Below are 14,877 nucleotides of genomic sequence, written 5' to 3' on the forward strand. Positions count from 1 at the left end.
CAACTCCATTACTTACATGCATATATTCTTTATCCTGTGCTAGAAAGGACTAATATTACTGCAGCTTAGTCAGCAATGGTATTCTGTTTGTTCGGAGCTCAGTGAATTAAAGCATAAAATAAATCATGACCTGCAAAGTCTTTAATTCTTCACATTCATTTATTATTACTGTAGGTTTTAAAATAAGTAATAAAATATTGTTCATGGGTGTTTTTGGGGGGGCTGGAATGGATTAATGGCATTTCCATTCATTTCAATGGGGAGGTGGTAAATTTGTACCTCAAGGCACCGCTGTGGTCCACATCGCTGCCGAGCTGAGGTAATATAACAGACGTGCTACAACCCCACGGTGCCAACAACTGGTCCTGGGTTCTGTCCATGTGTCTGTTGACTTAGTGCTGGCAGGTCAGCCTGGCAAGGATTGCTGGACTGTCCGTCATCCTCCTTCAGACCCACCAGCCTGCTGCTGATCTCCCACAGCTTGCGAGCTGCCTCCTCATCCATGGCCTGGGGAGCTGGCTCCTTTTCCGTCAACACGTCGTAGTAGCGTCCCGTCACCCCCTCTAGCTCTTCCGCCACAGCCAAGAAGATGCTGGGCTGGGCCCCCAGTTCGGGGTTCTTCACCAGCATGGAGAAAAGGGGACCTGGGGGGGGAAACATTGGCGAGTGTTGTATTAGGATCATGCTGATTTGAATTGTAAATCGATCCAAAACTGAGCCCCTCATCATTTTCAGTATTATAGCCATTTAAAAAAAAAGAATTTAAGAATTCTGCTGTACTCACTGAGCACCGTGGTGGAGAATTGGGATTGGTGCAGCCCAGTGTGCCTGCCAAGCTCAGTGGAAACAACGCCAGGGTGCACAGCATTTACGGTGACTCCTGTGCCTGTCACATACAACAAGGAACACTGTTGACAAAACATGGTGGACTAAAAGTAGCGATACACAAAAATAAAAGCAGTACTCCCTCCCACATGCTGCTTAACTTGCCTTGTAAACGCTTGGCCAGCTCTCTGGTGAAGAGAACGTTGGCAAGCTTGCTCTGACAGTACGCTTGTTTCGTGTCAAACTTTTTCCTTTCCCAGTTCAGGTCTTCAAAGTCTATCTTTCCAACGAGGTGGGCAAGCGAGGACAAGTTGATCACTCTGCTGGGGGCGGATTCTTTTAACCGGTCCAGCAGAAGATTGGTCAATAAAAAGTGGCCTGGATGGCACAGAAGAATCACTCTAATTGGCTTTGATTCAAAATAGTTGGTCACCATGTCTCATTTCCATCCATTTTCTACTTTTAACTTACCTAAGTGGTTCACTCCAAATTGCATGTCAAAGCCGTCCTCTGTTTTCCAGGCGGGACATCTCATGACGCCCGCATTGTTTATTAGTACATCCACACGCTGCTCCTCTGTAAGACAATATCATGTTCAAGAATATTTTTTTTTTTTGTTAACTTTTTTTGTATGTGTGCGAACTGACTTTCTTTGATTCTGTCAGCAAACTCCCGTATGGATTTCATGGAGGCCAAATCAAGGTGGCAGGCGTAAACATGAGGATTTAGGGTGTTGCCCCGGATTTCTTTTGCGGCCGCTTCGCACTTCTCCATGTCTCGACATCCCATAATGATCCGGCCCCCTGACCATAAAGAAAAGTGAGGGAAAGCCAGTAAACACTCAACAATATGCCATTATAACATTTAGGAACATTTTTGAAGCTCCTAATCGTTAATTGTGACGTTTCTAGACCTCTCTTGGCCAGTTCCTGTGCCGTCTCTTTGCCGATCCCTGTGTTGGCCCCTGTTATAATCACCGTCTTCCCATTTAGCTTGGCTTTGCTGGGACACCGACCCCCAGTCACGTGGTTCCTGAAAAAAAAGAATTAAATCCAGATTTTATTGTTCTTTTTCTAGCATATATTTCATGAATCTAAGACAATCCTAAATGAAATGCACATGAAATTCATGCATAGCATTAAAATCCATACAATTACGTTTAGTCTTTCCTGGACTATAATGTGTTTGACTTGGAATGACGAACAAATCGAAAATAATTCATATACAGTAAGTCAGAGTACTGTATGAAGGTAAACAGTGCTCATTCAAGAGCTACTCACTTCAGTAAGACGGCACCTCCAATAACAGTTCCAAAGACAGAAACTGGCAACACATATTTGTTCATTGTGGATAAATATATTCTACATAAAACGTTTTGAGCAGTTTGTTCAGCTAATACTGCAGTGCACACAACACAAGGTTATGGGTCGCTTGTTTATGACGTCATTGGCTTATCTGGCATCATGGGAATTGTAGTGTGATTGCCGGAAGGCACTTTCAGAAAGTAATTAATAATTATAATAATTATAATAATTATAATAATAATAATTATTATAATAATAATAATAATAACAATAATGAGTGATAAAAATAATAATGAAATAATAATATTTATAATAGTAATAATGATAATAATAATAATAATGAAAATAATAATGATAGTGATAATAATAATAATAAAATAATAATAATAATAATAATGATAGTGATAATAATAATCATAATAATGATAATAATAATAATAATGATAATGATAATGATAATGACATTACTCAAGTTATTTCCATAGCAACATCGTAACCAAAAGCTGTTGAAGAATCTTTTAGTAAAGAACTTGAGCTTGTATTTTGTAGCGCCACTGATGTTTATAGGCCAACGAGGACACAAGAAGCAATTTCAGGAAGGAAGATTTGGGAACAAGTAAGAAACAAGGCCAGGTGGAAACTTGAAGCGACACACCTAACGCGGAAAACTAGGCCATGAGCCCGCTGTGTGGCAAAAAGTAGATGAAAGAGTGGCCAGAGCAGAGCAGCCTGTTTCTATTACATCTTTTAATAGTTTGAAGGTGTTTTATCCCCCTTGGTGTGCTTGACCTTCGGTATTCCCTGCTGCCAGCGTGAATGCTTGACCTTCCCTATGATTAATAGCAGCTCTGCTTCTGTGCTAGCCCTGATCACACAAAGAATAGTCTTAGCAATTTTTCTACAATGCAGAAGATGCATCTGTTGTGATCCTCTTCTCCACTGAATGCACATTCATTCACTCACTGAATGAATTTATAAGAACATAAATTGTGAGGAAATACTTTTTATGACATATGCCGTGTGATTTCTTTGGCACAGCAAGCAGCCAGCCACCTACTAATGATCAAAATGGCTCTTCCAGGTCATTCCTGTCATGTCCAAGCTGTCTCATCTGTTCATCTTAGCCTCATCTTAAACAGTGCTGGCAGGAGTGCTGTTGTTCATCATGTACAGTTAAGGGGACATGCAAGTCCTGTGAATTAATTGCCTAATAAGGACAGTTGGCAAAGCCACGGCGTGAAGTGCTCAAGCTGTTGAATTATGCAAGAGTGGAGCAGCTTGCTCCTTTTCGAGAGCTCAAATCACTACAATAACCGACGTAGTAGTGCGTCGACACTATGGTTGATGACTTTTTTTTTTTCCTTGGCAGTGTTCTGTAAAAATATCAAATATGGCAAACAATGCATTTCTCAGTGAGTCGTGGTTTAAATTAAGGGAGGCACTAGGACCCTGAGCATGTGAGCAGTGCAGAGGGCGAACAATGAAGAAAAGCAGAGTAGTGAGGACCAGCACAGGAGCAACATCAGAGCCACAAACCAGATTCCAACCTCACGGCCGTCTTCCTCATCCCCGAGACACACGAACGGAACGGAAGTCATCAACCCCGGATGTGCGAGCTCCTTCTGTCTCCTCTGTCTTTGTGAATGACTGGGATTGAAGTGGGTCATGCAGGATCACTGGAGGAGCCAAAGATAAACAGCCCCCCCCCCTCCTTCTGCCGGAGGAGCGATGATCGGAGCTCGCACACCTCAGCACCCAGCATGATGCGATCGCAGCATCCGCCTCCGGACAAGTCATCTCAAAGCCTTTCAAGGAACAGAATGAGAGTCAACTGAGGGAGAAGAACATCTGCGCTTTTCATCAAGTCTGTCTGTGATCCAAAAGCTTTTTTTTTTTTTTGAAGGACCTGCACAGAATTCTTAGGATTTTCTTTCTTTTGTGTTATTCTTTTTTGGTTTATTTCACCTGTGTGCTTAAGGTTCTTGAGGATCAGTGCTGTGCAGAGAATGCAGGACCATGGAGAGAGACAAGTCCCTAGCAGGTGAGGGAGGGCATTGTCTAAATACTCATTTTTGTTTATATGCAGTCGGCTGCTATTGTATGCTAATAATAAAGCGCAAATGGATCCAAAGCAGAGACCAACATTGTGTTAGAGAAGCAACGATGTCTCTGTTGGAAATGAATAATTGAGGCTTCTAAAATTCTTACACACATCAGCTCAGATTTGACAAATTCTCTTGTGCTCATACACTTTTAGAATGAACATGATTCCGCTTCATAAATTCTTAAACGCATTACATCTCCTCATTACCTGAGCAGGAAAAGCTTTTAGATAAAAAAAAAAAAGAACTATTGAGCTTGTGCAGCTTTTCCCACAGATAGTTTCACATAGTAGGAAAAAAAAAGAAAACACCTATTCATCATCCAAGACTAGCACAAATGTGAATATTTGTCCAACATTGTGCAAGTGAGCATATCATTTCCTCCAAAGTCTCCAAACATCTGTGTCATCGAAGAAATGAAACAGCCAACCTGCCGTCGCCATCTGGGAGGAAACATCTGTGTAATATAATATCATTATAAGCCTTGTCAATCAATAGCTCATGCGAGGTTTGAGTGTACAAAGGGTTGGAATAAGCGTTATTTGTGCCAATGAGGGCTGCTCGCTTTTGTGTCTGTTCAGTGCTTGCACATACAGCAAGCAATTAGTTAAATAGTTGACAGTTGGGGGGGGTCATTTGTGATTTTGCATTATTATTCCAAATCTCATTACTTGCCTTGATGTGGATGGTGAAATGGCTCCTTCATTAGACGCCCCCCCCCGACCCAATTTCAGTAGCTCTCATACGCTAGCCCCAACCCCCAGCCATCAAAGCATGAAGCACAAAGGGAGGGACCCTCGTCGCTCTCATTGGATTCCCCCTCAATCATGCATTCTCTAGCATCCAATTCCTCATGTGCTACTCAAAAAGATTATGCGAGTTTTTCTTTTAATATAATTTATTTGCTTGAGGATAGACCACAGAGAGAAACTGAGGTAAAATCAATTTTTTTTTTCCTGAGTCCCTTGTTTGTTTATAAGAACAAACAAGAGGGACAAGGACGGCGCTATAAAAAGGGTAAACAGTGTAAAGCTGCTGACTCTGATCCCCTGGCCCACTTTAGATACGATGATGTTCTTGCCTCATCATACCCTCAATTTTGTATCTTCTTTAACATCTCAAATGTCATTTCTGGCCTATTCAAAAATATTTGGACACATCCTTGTTGTGTGAAATATAATGGGGGCAATCAGATTACACTCAATTTATGTTCTCTTTTGGATTTTTCAGGAATTAGGATTAGAGATTTTTTTTTTTTTGTCTGCACTTGCTTTCAAATAGAGTTATAAAGCGATTTGTATTTTACACGGATGTTGCGGGGATTGAGAATTTGTCGAGGGGAAACAAACATGTATAAGAAGCGCGTGAGCAGCTTTAAATTGTTTACAGATTATTTAGAATGAGTGGGAATGGATTTAATAACCCACAGACTGTGCCTGGAGAGAGGACAGGAAGTGAGTGTGTTTAAAAAAAAAAAAAAAAACGGATAGTTTTTGAATTGGCTTGTTTAGCACAATGCTAACAAACAATACAAAACACCAAAGACAGGCTAACGAATAGCATCTGTCATGATATTGCAGATAAAATGAATAATAAAAGCTTTAGCTTAAAAATAAATGAATAACATCAACAAAATAATCCAAACAGGTGCTTAGCTGGCTTACGCCGCTTCTAATCACAGCTGCTGGGGGAACACAAGGCCCCCTTCTATGTCACACTTTGAGCCTCCCAAATAATCATCTTGCCAGAAAAGCACAACACTCCAGTTTGTGGATATTATTCTAAAGTAAAACACTCCTTGCATATTTGTTCGTTCATCCATGATGTCACAATTTGCATCGCTTGTTCTTGGCTTCGCCATCTTCCGGTCCAGGAAGCAAATAAACCCGGGTGCAGAAAATAGAAAGATGTCAGAAAATAGAAACGTCTTCCATATGTACACGTATCGTCACTGATCACACGTCTTGATTTGAGCCAGGAGATGATTATATAAGACGCTATGAATCCTGTTGCCTACACTCGCCGACTGCGCCCACTCCAAAGCGAGTTGCCTTCAGGGAGTCCGAAAAGACTTGATCGGGCTCCCCATCTTGGATTTTATTGGTTTAGCATTTAAACAGGACAGACAAAATTAAATCTTCTACTTTTGGAGTGTGGGAGAAAACCCACACAGGCTTTGGGAGAATTTAGAATATGAAAATATGAATTGCGGCCTTTATATTGGCCGGTGCAGGTGGGCCTAATGGAGCAAACAAAGCTCTAGCGAGAAAGTGGGTTAGAGAAAAAAAAAGCTTATCTGTTAGCTTGGAACAGCAAAACAAGCCATCATGAAAATTGCTTCTAGTGATTGAATGGATGATTACGTGGTAATTTAAACCGATGCATCCTTTCTCCAATTTACACCCCAGATTTAATTTAACAGAGAGACCAATGCGTATGAATCCAAATGTAAAAGCAACAGGTGATGATGTTTTGCTTCCCAGACAGCACGTGGCATATTTTACCGGAATACAGCTCCAAACTGTCAGCCATTTGTCTCCATTTGATGGCTCTTCTACCTGCTCCTATTGATTTTCCCATCACTGTGCGCCAGTAAGTGCTGCCAGACTAGTCATTCTCGTTGCTACAAAGCGATGTCCGACGCATGTACTCCCCCCCTCCCTCATCTGAAATGGATTTCATGCTAATGAGAGTCTGTTAAAGCCCTTCTGATTTAGTCTTCCTTTGGGATATATGAAAAGAAGACCATGCGGACAAGCGCCAGCAAATACTTGAGAGCAATTAGCTAGAGCCTATTAAACTGTACAGCGAGGAATTTTATTTGGTGACAGGAAAAAAAAAAATATTCTGCGCTTGGGGCACATTCGTATCCGAGTTTTAAAAACGCTCATTTAAAAAATGGAGTTCAATCATGAGACGAAACTGAAAAAATCACACTGACCTCCATTTTTGTCCTTTCCATCAGTCTGCCGCACAGCGTCAAGGCCAGCCTGTCGCTTTCTCCGACCGGGCCGGGACGGGTGGGTGGCGGCAGCGGGGGCGGGGGCTCCCCTACATCCAAAATGGCCCCCGGTGGAGTCGGGGTACCTGTGGAGGACATGCAAGCCTTGGCCATTACTTCGCTGTCTGCTGCCGATGTAGCCAAACAATTTGAGCAGATTCGTGAGCTGGGGAAGGGCACGTACGGTAAAGTGGATCTGGTGGCCCACAGAACCCAAGGTGAGTTCCTGAATCAAAATACAAGTTGAGCAATTCGACAAAATATTTAAAGATCATGTTTTTTTTTTTTTCCAGGCACTAAAATGGCACTCAAATTTGTTACCAAAAATAAAACCAAGCTCAAGAGTTTTCTCCGGGAGTACAGTCTTACGGGCTCTCTTAGCTCCAGCCCGTTCATCATCAAAGTTCTGGACGTGCTTTTTGAGACGGAAGACAGCTACGTATTTGGACAAGAATACGCTCCCGCCGGGGACCTTTTCGACATCATTCCCCCACAGGTAGAGCCATCACGCTTGTCTCCAACAATCATCATCTTGAGTCCGAGAGAGCTGCTCCACTCATGTTCTAGACAGAGCGCTTTTAACAAGCTCTCCTGAGAGCCGGAGCCTTTTGTCGGCAGCTCCGACTTTGCTTTAGAACTACTTGGCTTGTCTTCCTCATTAAAATTGCGAGACTGGAGATCTTATTGGAGAAAATCAGTGTTCTCCCTGAACTGTGTTTTGCTTTGAACAACTCAGTGTTTTTGTCTTCCTCCCAGGTGGGTCTTCCAGAAGAAATGGTCAAACGCTGCATGCAACAACTCGGTCTGGCTCTGGATTTCATGCACAGCAAAAGTTTGGTCCACAGGGACGTCAAGCCGGAAAACGTGCTTCTGTTCGACCGCGAGTGTCGCCGCATCAAGCTAGCCGACTTTGGCATGACTCGCCGGGTGGGCTGTCGGGTGAAAAGGGTGAGCGGCACCATCCCCTACACGGCTCCGGAGGTGTGCCGGGCCGGCCGCACCGAGGGCTTCCTGGTGGCTACCAGTCTGGACGTGTGGGCTTTTGGAGTTCTGGTCTTCTGCATGCTGACAGGTAACTTCCCCTGGGAGGCGGCGCTGCTAAGCGACGCCTTCTACGAGGAGTTTCGACGTTGGCAGAAAGCCGGATGCCCCGTGGGAACGTATCCGTCTCAGTGGCGCCGATTCACCGATGACGCCCTGCGAATGTTCCAAAGGCTTCTCGCCGCCGAGCCGGAAAAACGTTGCGGGGTCAAGGACGTCTTTTGCTTCGTCAAATACGAGCTGGTGAGCGAGCTCAGGCGTAGAGCGTCCTACCGTGCCAAAAGAGGCGAACGGTCCAGCTCGGGGGTGTGCACTGGCAACTGCACTTCATCTTCATCCACTTCTTCCTCCTCCTCACGAGCCTCCCACAGACACCCTGAGCCTTCCACGCCTCCAGGAACCTCCTGCCTCCGCCCAACACCCCTCAAGCGGAGCGTCCTTTCTGACTCCAGAGAGGAGGCTGGACAGCAACAGCCTTCAGGACGAGACAAGAACAAAAGCCAGATGGTAATGGCCACTGCCATTGAAATCTGCGTGTAACCACATTCCAAAATTTGATTGGGTCAGTCAAGGAACTAAAGCTGACTCCGGGGCAAAGGTGCAATACTTGTACGACCAGGATGGAGGAACGAAGAACGTCCAGATGGTGACGGCTAGCATTATTCACGCTGCTGGCGGTGCTAATGATCGTAGTAAGACACTGACTTCTCCATGACTTGTCACTACAGCAGGGTTTCTCACACCTTCCGAGTCCACTTCAGCGATTCTTAAGCAGCATTTGACTTCATCATCGGCTACGTTAGCACACTTAAGATGGACGTCCATGTAGCAGTGTGTATGACACGTTTTTTTTTTTTCTTGTGTCGCAGTGACGCGCGTCACCTCAGGACACTGGAGTGGATCACTTCCCGTCGCATTAGTCATCCATTCCATTTACAGGAACATTTTATGAGCGAAGAGGTGCGAACAATAACAAAAGGGAGAGAATATGTTTCGTATTTTTTTTTTTTTCCTTTTCTACTCGTGTTAGCGCTCGGATGTGTTGTATGCGTGAGTTTCCGACACTAAAGCACAAAATGTTTTTAAAAGGTGAACAATCTCACTCCATATTGTAGATAGATTTGAGTACTTCGTGATATCAGGTAGTTCATCTATGTAGCTGTACTCATTTTTCGAAAAAAATCAGGGGATTCGGTCACTGTCAGGTTAACTAACGCATTGTATGTAGCAACTCGATAGGACGGAATGTACAGTACAGTGACTGGCTAGAGATAAAAAATGATTTATTCTATTTTAGAATAGGGCTGTAAGATAAAATGTGGAAAAACGCTGCCAATACCCTCCGCTGATTTAAAACGACCCTCTCGCCCCCTCCCAAGCGGATCCCAGATATTTGTTATCCGAGCAGGTGCCCTCCGTGTCATCTATTGTTGTTCCATGAGCAGATGACCCTCTCATGTTTGGTGTTGTTTTTATCACCCCCCCTCCTATGTTTTCACGCTGACAGCCCATCAGCACTGTTGCCATAGCGACAGTGCCTCACCGCCGCTGTCGTCGAGGCTTCTGTCCTTCTGGAGTCTAATTGAGCCCAAATTAAACAAGTTTGCAGACAAGCTCAGACGTTTCGGAACAATTGCTCGGTTTAATTCGGCGGAGCGGCGTGGTAGAGATAAAGATAAAACAGTCTCATTCCAATTTAAACATTTATTACAAAAATACGATAACGACCGAGCACATGGAATAAATCTAATAATAAATGTAAATTGTAAAGAGATTTTTTTTTGTCCGTCAGTGTCAAAACGGCACTAATGCTAAACTAATAATCCCAAGTTGTAAAAGTTTCACCGTTTTACCTCAGATAGATGAGTCATCCCCACCTCCTCTCGATGAGATGACCCACCTAGGGAAAAAATAAATAATAAAATCAGTCCGTGCCCCTCAATAGCGGCAATAACCTTTTCTATTGCCACGTTAATTTCCCCCAAGCACTAACTTTCACTTGGGTGCACCACATATGGATTTGGTCAGAGGGCGTATAAATAGCGCCAGAAATAGACACCACCTTCAATTTGATACTTCTGTCTGGAGTGGAGGAATTAGTCATTCCCATTTGAGGATAAAATTCAAATTGACTGTTAAAACAGAGGTCAAAGGTCGTCAAATCCGATTGAGAAGACTCATGACCGCCAGTTACCATTGAATGCAAAGGTTAATTGTATCTACTGCCACCTAGCGGAAGTGCATTTAATTCCTGCTGAAAAAGATTCTTTGTATGTCATAAAAAATTATTTTAGACTCCTTCTGTAAAATTAGATAATTTTCCACAGCCTGCTCGATCAGCCACATTGCAATAAGCAAAACCAAATTTTTGGGAGGGGCCACCGAAAGTCGTTATATAATCTTGTAAATACTCTGTGTCTTTACTAAAAATAATGATGTTAATATATGTTGAAATAAAATAAAATGATGCGCCACTGGTCCTGAAAGTTTTTTATTTTTCAAATTCTGACCTCATCAACGAAGGACACCCGCTAAGGTCGTTTGAAATCACAGACGATTTCCTGATGCTTTGGCGCCCAGACTTTCTTTCATATGATCTCCTCCTTTTCTCCGAGTTCAATTAACTTGCCTGCAGATAAGAGGTTATCTACTCCCCCTTCAACACAAACCCAGTATAATTTTTTTTCTTCTTCTCAATACGGCTGAAAACGAGCACTCGTCTCGTCTTATTGTGCAGACCTCGGCTAGAATTGTTTATGAGTTTTGACAGAGATTCGCGGAATATGTCTGATGCAAGCTAATCAGTTCCGACAGCCGGAGAAAGGAAAGGTCATCCGTGACACGTGTTGAGAAGACAAAGCTTCCTTTCTCTACTCTCCTCGATTGCAATTATCTTTTTTTATTTGTGCACAACATCTTCAGATATCCAGATAGTGACCTCAGCCAATGGTTTCAAGGGACGCTTCTTTCCACTCCGTCTGATCTACATCGGGAGAATCCGTGTCAGATCACAGCTGGAGACGTGAGCTAAGGGACCAGAGAGGGAAATGAATGTCTGGCAGGAGAAAAAGGAGAAGGGAGGGGCCAGAGTGAGACAAATGGCTTTAGAATGCTAGAATCATGCAGGAAGTGTTTGTTTGATAACATCTAATGGTGCAACTTCCTTTATTTTTTTACACTCTCAGACTATGTGATCGGATGGGGTTGCCATAGCAACGGAGTATCGCAAACAACACCGCATCTTCAGAATCAACTTTAAGTGTGTGACAAAAAATTTGTTTACACAGTCGATTTTTTAAAGAAATGTTGTTACGTTATCTTTTGATTGGATTTATTTCCTTAAGGAACCCGCCTGAGCTTGGAAGGCAGGATGAATTCATCATGCTGCAATGCAACATTATGGATCACCCCCCCCCCCCAAGCTATTTCCTCTCCTCGCCTGTGCAGTAAACATCTCCGAGTTGTGTTCACCAATAGCTTTGCGGGCTTGTCATTACCGGCGTGTAAAATCGCAAAGAACCCCGGGGAATGGTGCTCGCGTCGAGCTCACGATCATTTCGTTTCAATTATGCGCTAATGAGTTGGGGCGACACTAAGGTGAGCTTAAAGCTATGCGGCTGCGACAGTCACACGGCGGCTAAAAGTGATTCATGTCAAGTTTGACAAGTCTGTGTAATTATACAAGTCAATATTTCTTACTTTGGCTTGACTATTATGAAAAAACTGACACATATAATTAGAGGAGACTTTAAAGGGAATGAAACGAGCAGCTTTGATTGGCTAAGATTAAATTGAACCGTGGCCACTCCCACAACGGCGCAGCCCTCCCACTCTCAATTAAGATGTCTCTAAGGTGACAATTTCATCTATGATAATAAAAAACAACGTGAAATGACACTGTAACGAACTCAATTCTAAAAAAAGAAGCATAGTGCCTGGAATAAATGTGAAACAACTCACCATGCCGCAAGTTAACTAACACCTGAGTGAGTCACAGCTGCAGAAAATGTAATGAGGTGAAGCTTCCTGTGAGATTGTGATGTTGTCAACTCCGTGTGCTAAGGTCAGATATTGTTAGAGAGTGTTTGTGTGTGTGTGTGGAGAAGAGGGGGGCTGTGACAACACACACTGCAGGGTTTCATTGAGTTGTTAATGTAAACATATTCCATGCAGTTGAAAGTGTTTCTTTTGAATTTCCGTGTTCCGTCGTCAATTCAATTCATCGGCACGCTCGGAAACGAGATGCGGCTTTTAATGAAGCAAGCGGGAGTCCTACTGAGAGCTCGTAAAAGATATCACATGGTGAAGGGTGGGTGGTCGGGGGGGGAGTAGATTCAACTGCACCACTGCCTGGTTGATTATTTTCTATTAATATAAATTGCAAGGGGAAGAAAGCACAGTTGAATTAATAATATTAATGAAAATTTAAAAAAAAGGCCAAGGTGACACAGACAAATCTCTGCTTGGCAACAAGTCAAGAGTGCACAAAGCCATTTGCAAGAAGAGGATTTAAAAGTTGAGGTGATCAAAATGGAGAGTTTGTGGAAAAAGTGAAACACAACACTAAAGTAAATAACTTTTGTTGTTCCGAAATTTTTCATTTATCTTCAGAAATGAGAATTTAATCTACAAAATGATTTGCTCAATCACTCCATCAGATCCGCGATGACCTCCACCTGACCTCCAATCACAATACTGCATGTTCCATGTTTTCAGGTTCTGGCGTGCTTGCGTGTGTGTTTGTTACACAACACACTCTGAGCTTGATTAAATTTTGTCACGTTATATAAGCGCTTCCTCAAACCATTGCCATGAAATTAAAATGCAAGGGAGGGTTAGGGGGAAAAAAAAGGCCCTTTAAATTTTAATTGTTTTCTAAGTGCTCGGGCTTGTCGGGCTGACCCTTGTTGGTCCAAATCGAAACTTGCACGCTTTGTAGAAAACCTGAGGGGCCTTTTTTTTTCTGTTCATTTTTGGGATTCGTCTTCATGGCTTCAATTTGAAGCAGTCATTTGATGTAGTAAATTGCCATTTGCGCAAACATTCATTCATCAATCTGTCACTGCACACATTCCCTCCCCCTCGTCGTCTGTCTCACTCTCTCCCCTCTGCACACATTTCCCATTTTGTCTCTTTTCATTTCTCGCCCCCCCATCACACCCTCACTGCACCTTCTCTCCACCCTGAGGACGACCCCCCCAATCCCCCCCTCCTCCTCTGAACACATCTGCGTCATTCTTTCCGTGGCAATACGTCAGCAGCACTTAATAAGCATCCCAAGGGGGGAATGTAAACTAAAGAAAGTGGGACAAACGTGGGTTTAAAATAGCAGCTATTTTTCCTCAAATTTGAATCTTTTATGGCCTAAACTATATTCAACAATATTTTCTGTCAATTTTACATTTCATGCCACGTCATTTACTAAAAAGCTGCCATCTGTCCTTGGCGCCGTTCTGCAGTTTTGGCGAAGATAAGTTACTATAAATATTATTGGGACATATGGGATGGGAATACAAACGTATATGACATAACATCTCAATTCAAACTTGCATCCTGAAAGCTCCTTTCCTACATTTCTTCCTTCCTTCCTTCCTCAGACCCCCTTAACCTAAAATTAAAAGATAACCAAAGCACTTTTGTCAAGACTTGCATTCACTTTCACCACAGTTGGGAACAAAATATTTTCACTGTGTGATCTTACATAATTTCCTGCGTGTGAACTATGTTGAAATTTTAATGAACCCTCGAGAAAAGGTTGCACTCATGCAGGAGAGCTCGAGGGACACAATTGAATTTAAAAGGGCACAGCGGGCAGTTTATTAATTCAAGATATTCAAGGTGGAGATCACTTGTGGCAGTGTGACCAAAGGCTTTTTTTTTTTTTATGCTAAATGCTAAGAGATAAAAAGTGTTGAAAATGCATGATACACACACACATGCTTTTGTTTTTAGTTTGCATATTGGCCCTGGGCAGCGTTAAATGTGAGCAAGTCTCTGTGAAATAAAGGGCTGATTTTTTGCTGCAGGTGCTGTGCTGCTTTAACATAAGTGCAAGTGACAAGCCCATTTTCGCCAGAATACCTCAAGGTACGCTTTTTTTTCTCACTTGAATTTCCCTCATGTAATGTTATAGGGATTCCATTAACACAGTAAGTAATCCACCAATATATATTAAAAAAAAAATCTATTTATACACCTGGCAGATTTTTAGAGCTCTTATGTGTTTTTGAAGACATAAAATGATCATATATAATATAAACAATGTCATTACCCAAAGATGTATAATATAAAGGGAACTTACAAGTGGTGATTTCTGTAGGTTTAAAAAGTAGGATTGACATGCTGTTTTGTAAAAAAAATCATGTGATCAGAAATACTTCCTGTTTTCATTCTTCTTTACCCAAATTTTGTGTCAAACAAAAGTGTGGCGCCATCTAGTAGTCATTAAAGGAATTACATTCCAAATAAATGTGAAGAAACTGGATAAAAAAAATCCACCAATTATAAACCCAGAACCGTAGATGGATTTAGGATTATTTTAGTTTGCTACAAAGCAAAGTAGAAGAATGGAGAATTAGGACTCAGTGCTACTTTTTGGCCCACT

General features: G+C 42.5%; 2 protein-coding genes across 6 annotated transcripts; one reads left to right on the top strand and one right to left on the bottom strand.

Annotated features, from left to right (window-relative positions):
* Positions 1-206: 206 nt before the first annotated feature.
* On the bottom strand, positions 207-14,648 carry LOC148382553 (retinol dehydrogenase 13-like). Of its 5 annotated transcripts, none has more exons than XM_088360137.1 (11): positions 14,575-14,648; positions 10,127-10,173; positions 8,547-8,748; positions 7,173-7,318; positions 3,677-3,934; positions 1,739-1,857; positions 1,473-1,628; positions 1,297-1,401; positions 991-1,203; positions 785-886; positions 207-644 (listed from the first exon to the last, which is right to left on the bottom strand). In XM_088360137.1, the coding sequence occupies exons 5-11, from the start codon at positions 3,694-3,696 to the stop codon at positions 337-339; spliced, it is 1,023 nt and encodes a 340-aa protein (XP_088216263.1). In that variant the 5' UTR covers positions 3,697-3,934; positions 7,173-7,318; positions 8,547-8,748; positions 10,127-10,173; positions 14,575-14,648; the 3' UTR covers positions 207-336. The 5 variants fall into 5 exon arrangements, with proteins under 5 accessions (XP_088216263.1, XP_088216262.1, XP_088216260.1 ...); XM_088360136.1 differs by having other exon boundaries at positions 7,173-8,447; XM_088360134.1 differs by having other exon boundaries at positions 7,417-8,748.
* sbk1 (SH3 domain binding kinase 1) lies at positions 3,610-10,751 on the top strand. The gene is made up of 4 exons (XM_088360132.1): positions 3,610-4,170; positions 7,197-7,450; positions 7,526-7,728; positions 7,989-10,751. Exons 1-4 carry the CDS (start codon positions 4,136-4,138, stop codon positions 8,811-8,813), a joined length of 1,317 nt encoding a protein of 438 aa, XP_088216258.1. The 5' UTR covers positions 3,610-4,135; the 3' UTR covers positions 8,814-10,751.
* Positions 14,649-14,877: the final 229 nt, after the last annotated feature.

The sequence above is a fragment of the Syngnathus floridae genome, chromosome 18 (assembly GCF_059516105.1).
Source record: "Syngnathus floridae isolate MCC-2025c chromosome 18, RoL_Sflo_1.0, whole genome shotgun sequence".
NCBI lineage: Eukaryota > Metazoa > Chordata > Actinopteri > Syngnathiformes > Syngnathidae > Syngnathus > Syngnathus floridae.

Excerpts from the sequence above, each read along its gene's own strand:
- LOC148382553 (XM_088360133.1), bottom strand. The coding sequence starts at position 2,170 with ATGAACAAATATGTGTTGCCAGTTTCTGTCTTTGGAACTGTTATTGGA. Across the intron at positions 1,858-2,105 it reads GGAGGTGCCGTCTTACTGAA|GAACCACGTGACTGGGGGTC; the intron begins GTGAGTAGCTCT and ends CTTTTTTTTCAG. Across the intron at positions 645-784 it reads ATTCTCCACCACGGTGCTCA|GTCCCCTTTTCTCCATGCTG; the intron begins GTGAGTACAGCA and ends TTCCCCCCCCAG.
- sbk1 (XM_088360132.1), top strand. The coding sequence starts at position 4,136 with ATGCAGGACCATGGAGAGAGACAAGTCCCTAGCAG. Across the intron at positions 4,171-7,196 it reads GAGAGACAAGTCCCTAGCAG|TCTGCCGCACAGCGTCAAGG; the intron begins GTGAGGGAGGGC and ends CCTTTCCATCAG. Across the intron at positions 7,729-7,988 it reads TCGACATCATTCCCCCACAG|GTGGGTCTTCCAGAAGAAAT; the intron begins GTAGAGCCATCA and ends TCTTCCTCCCAG.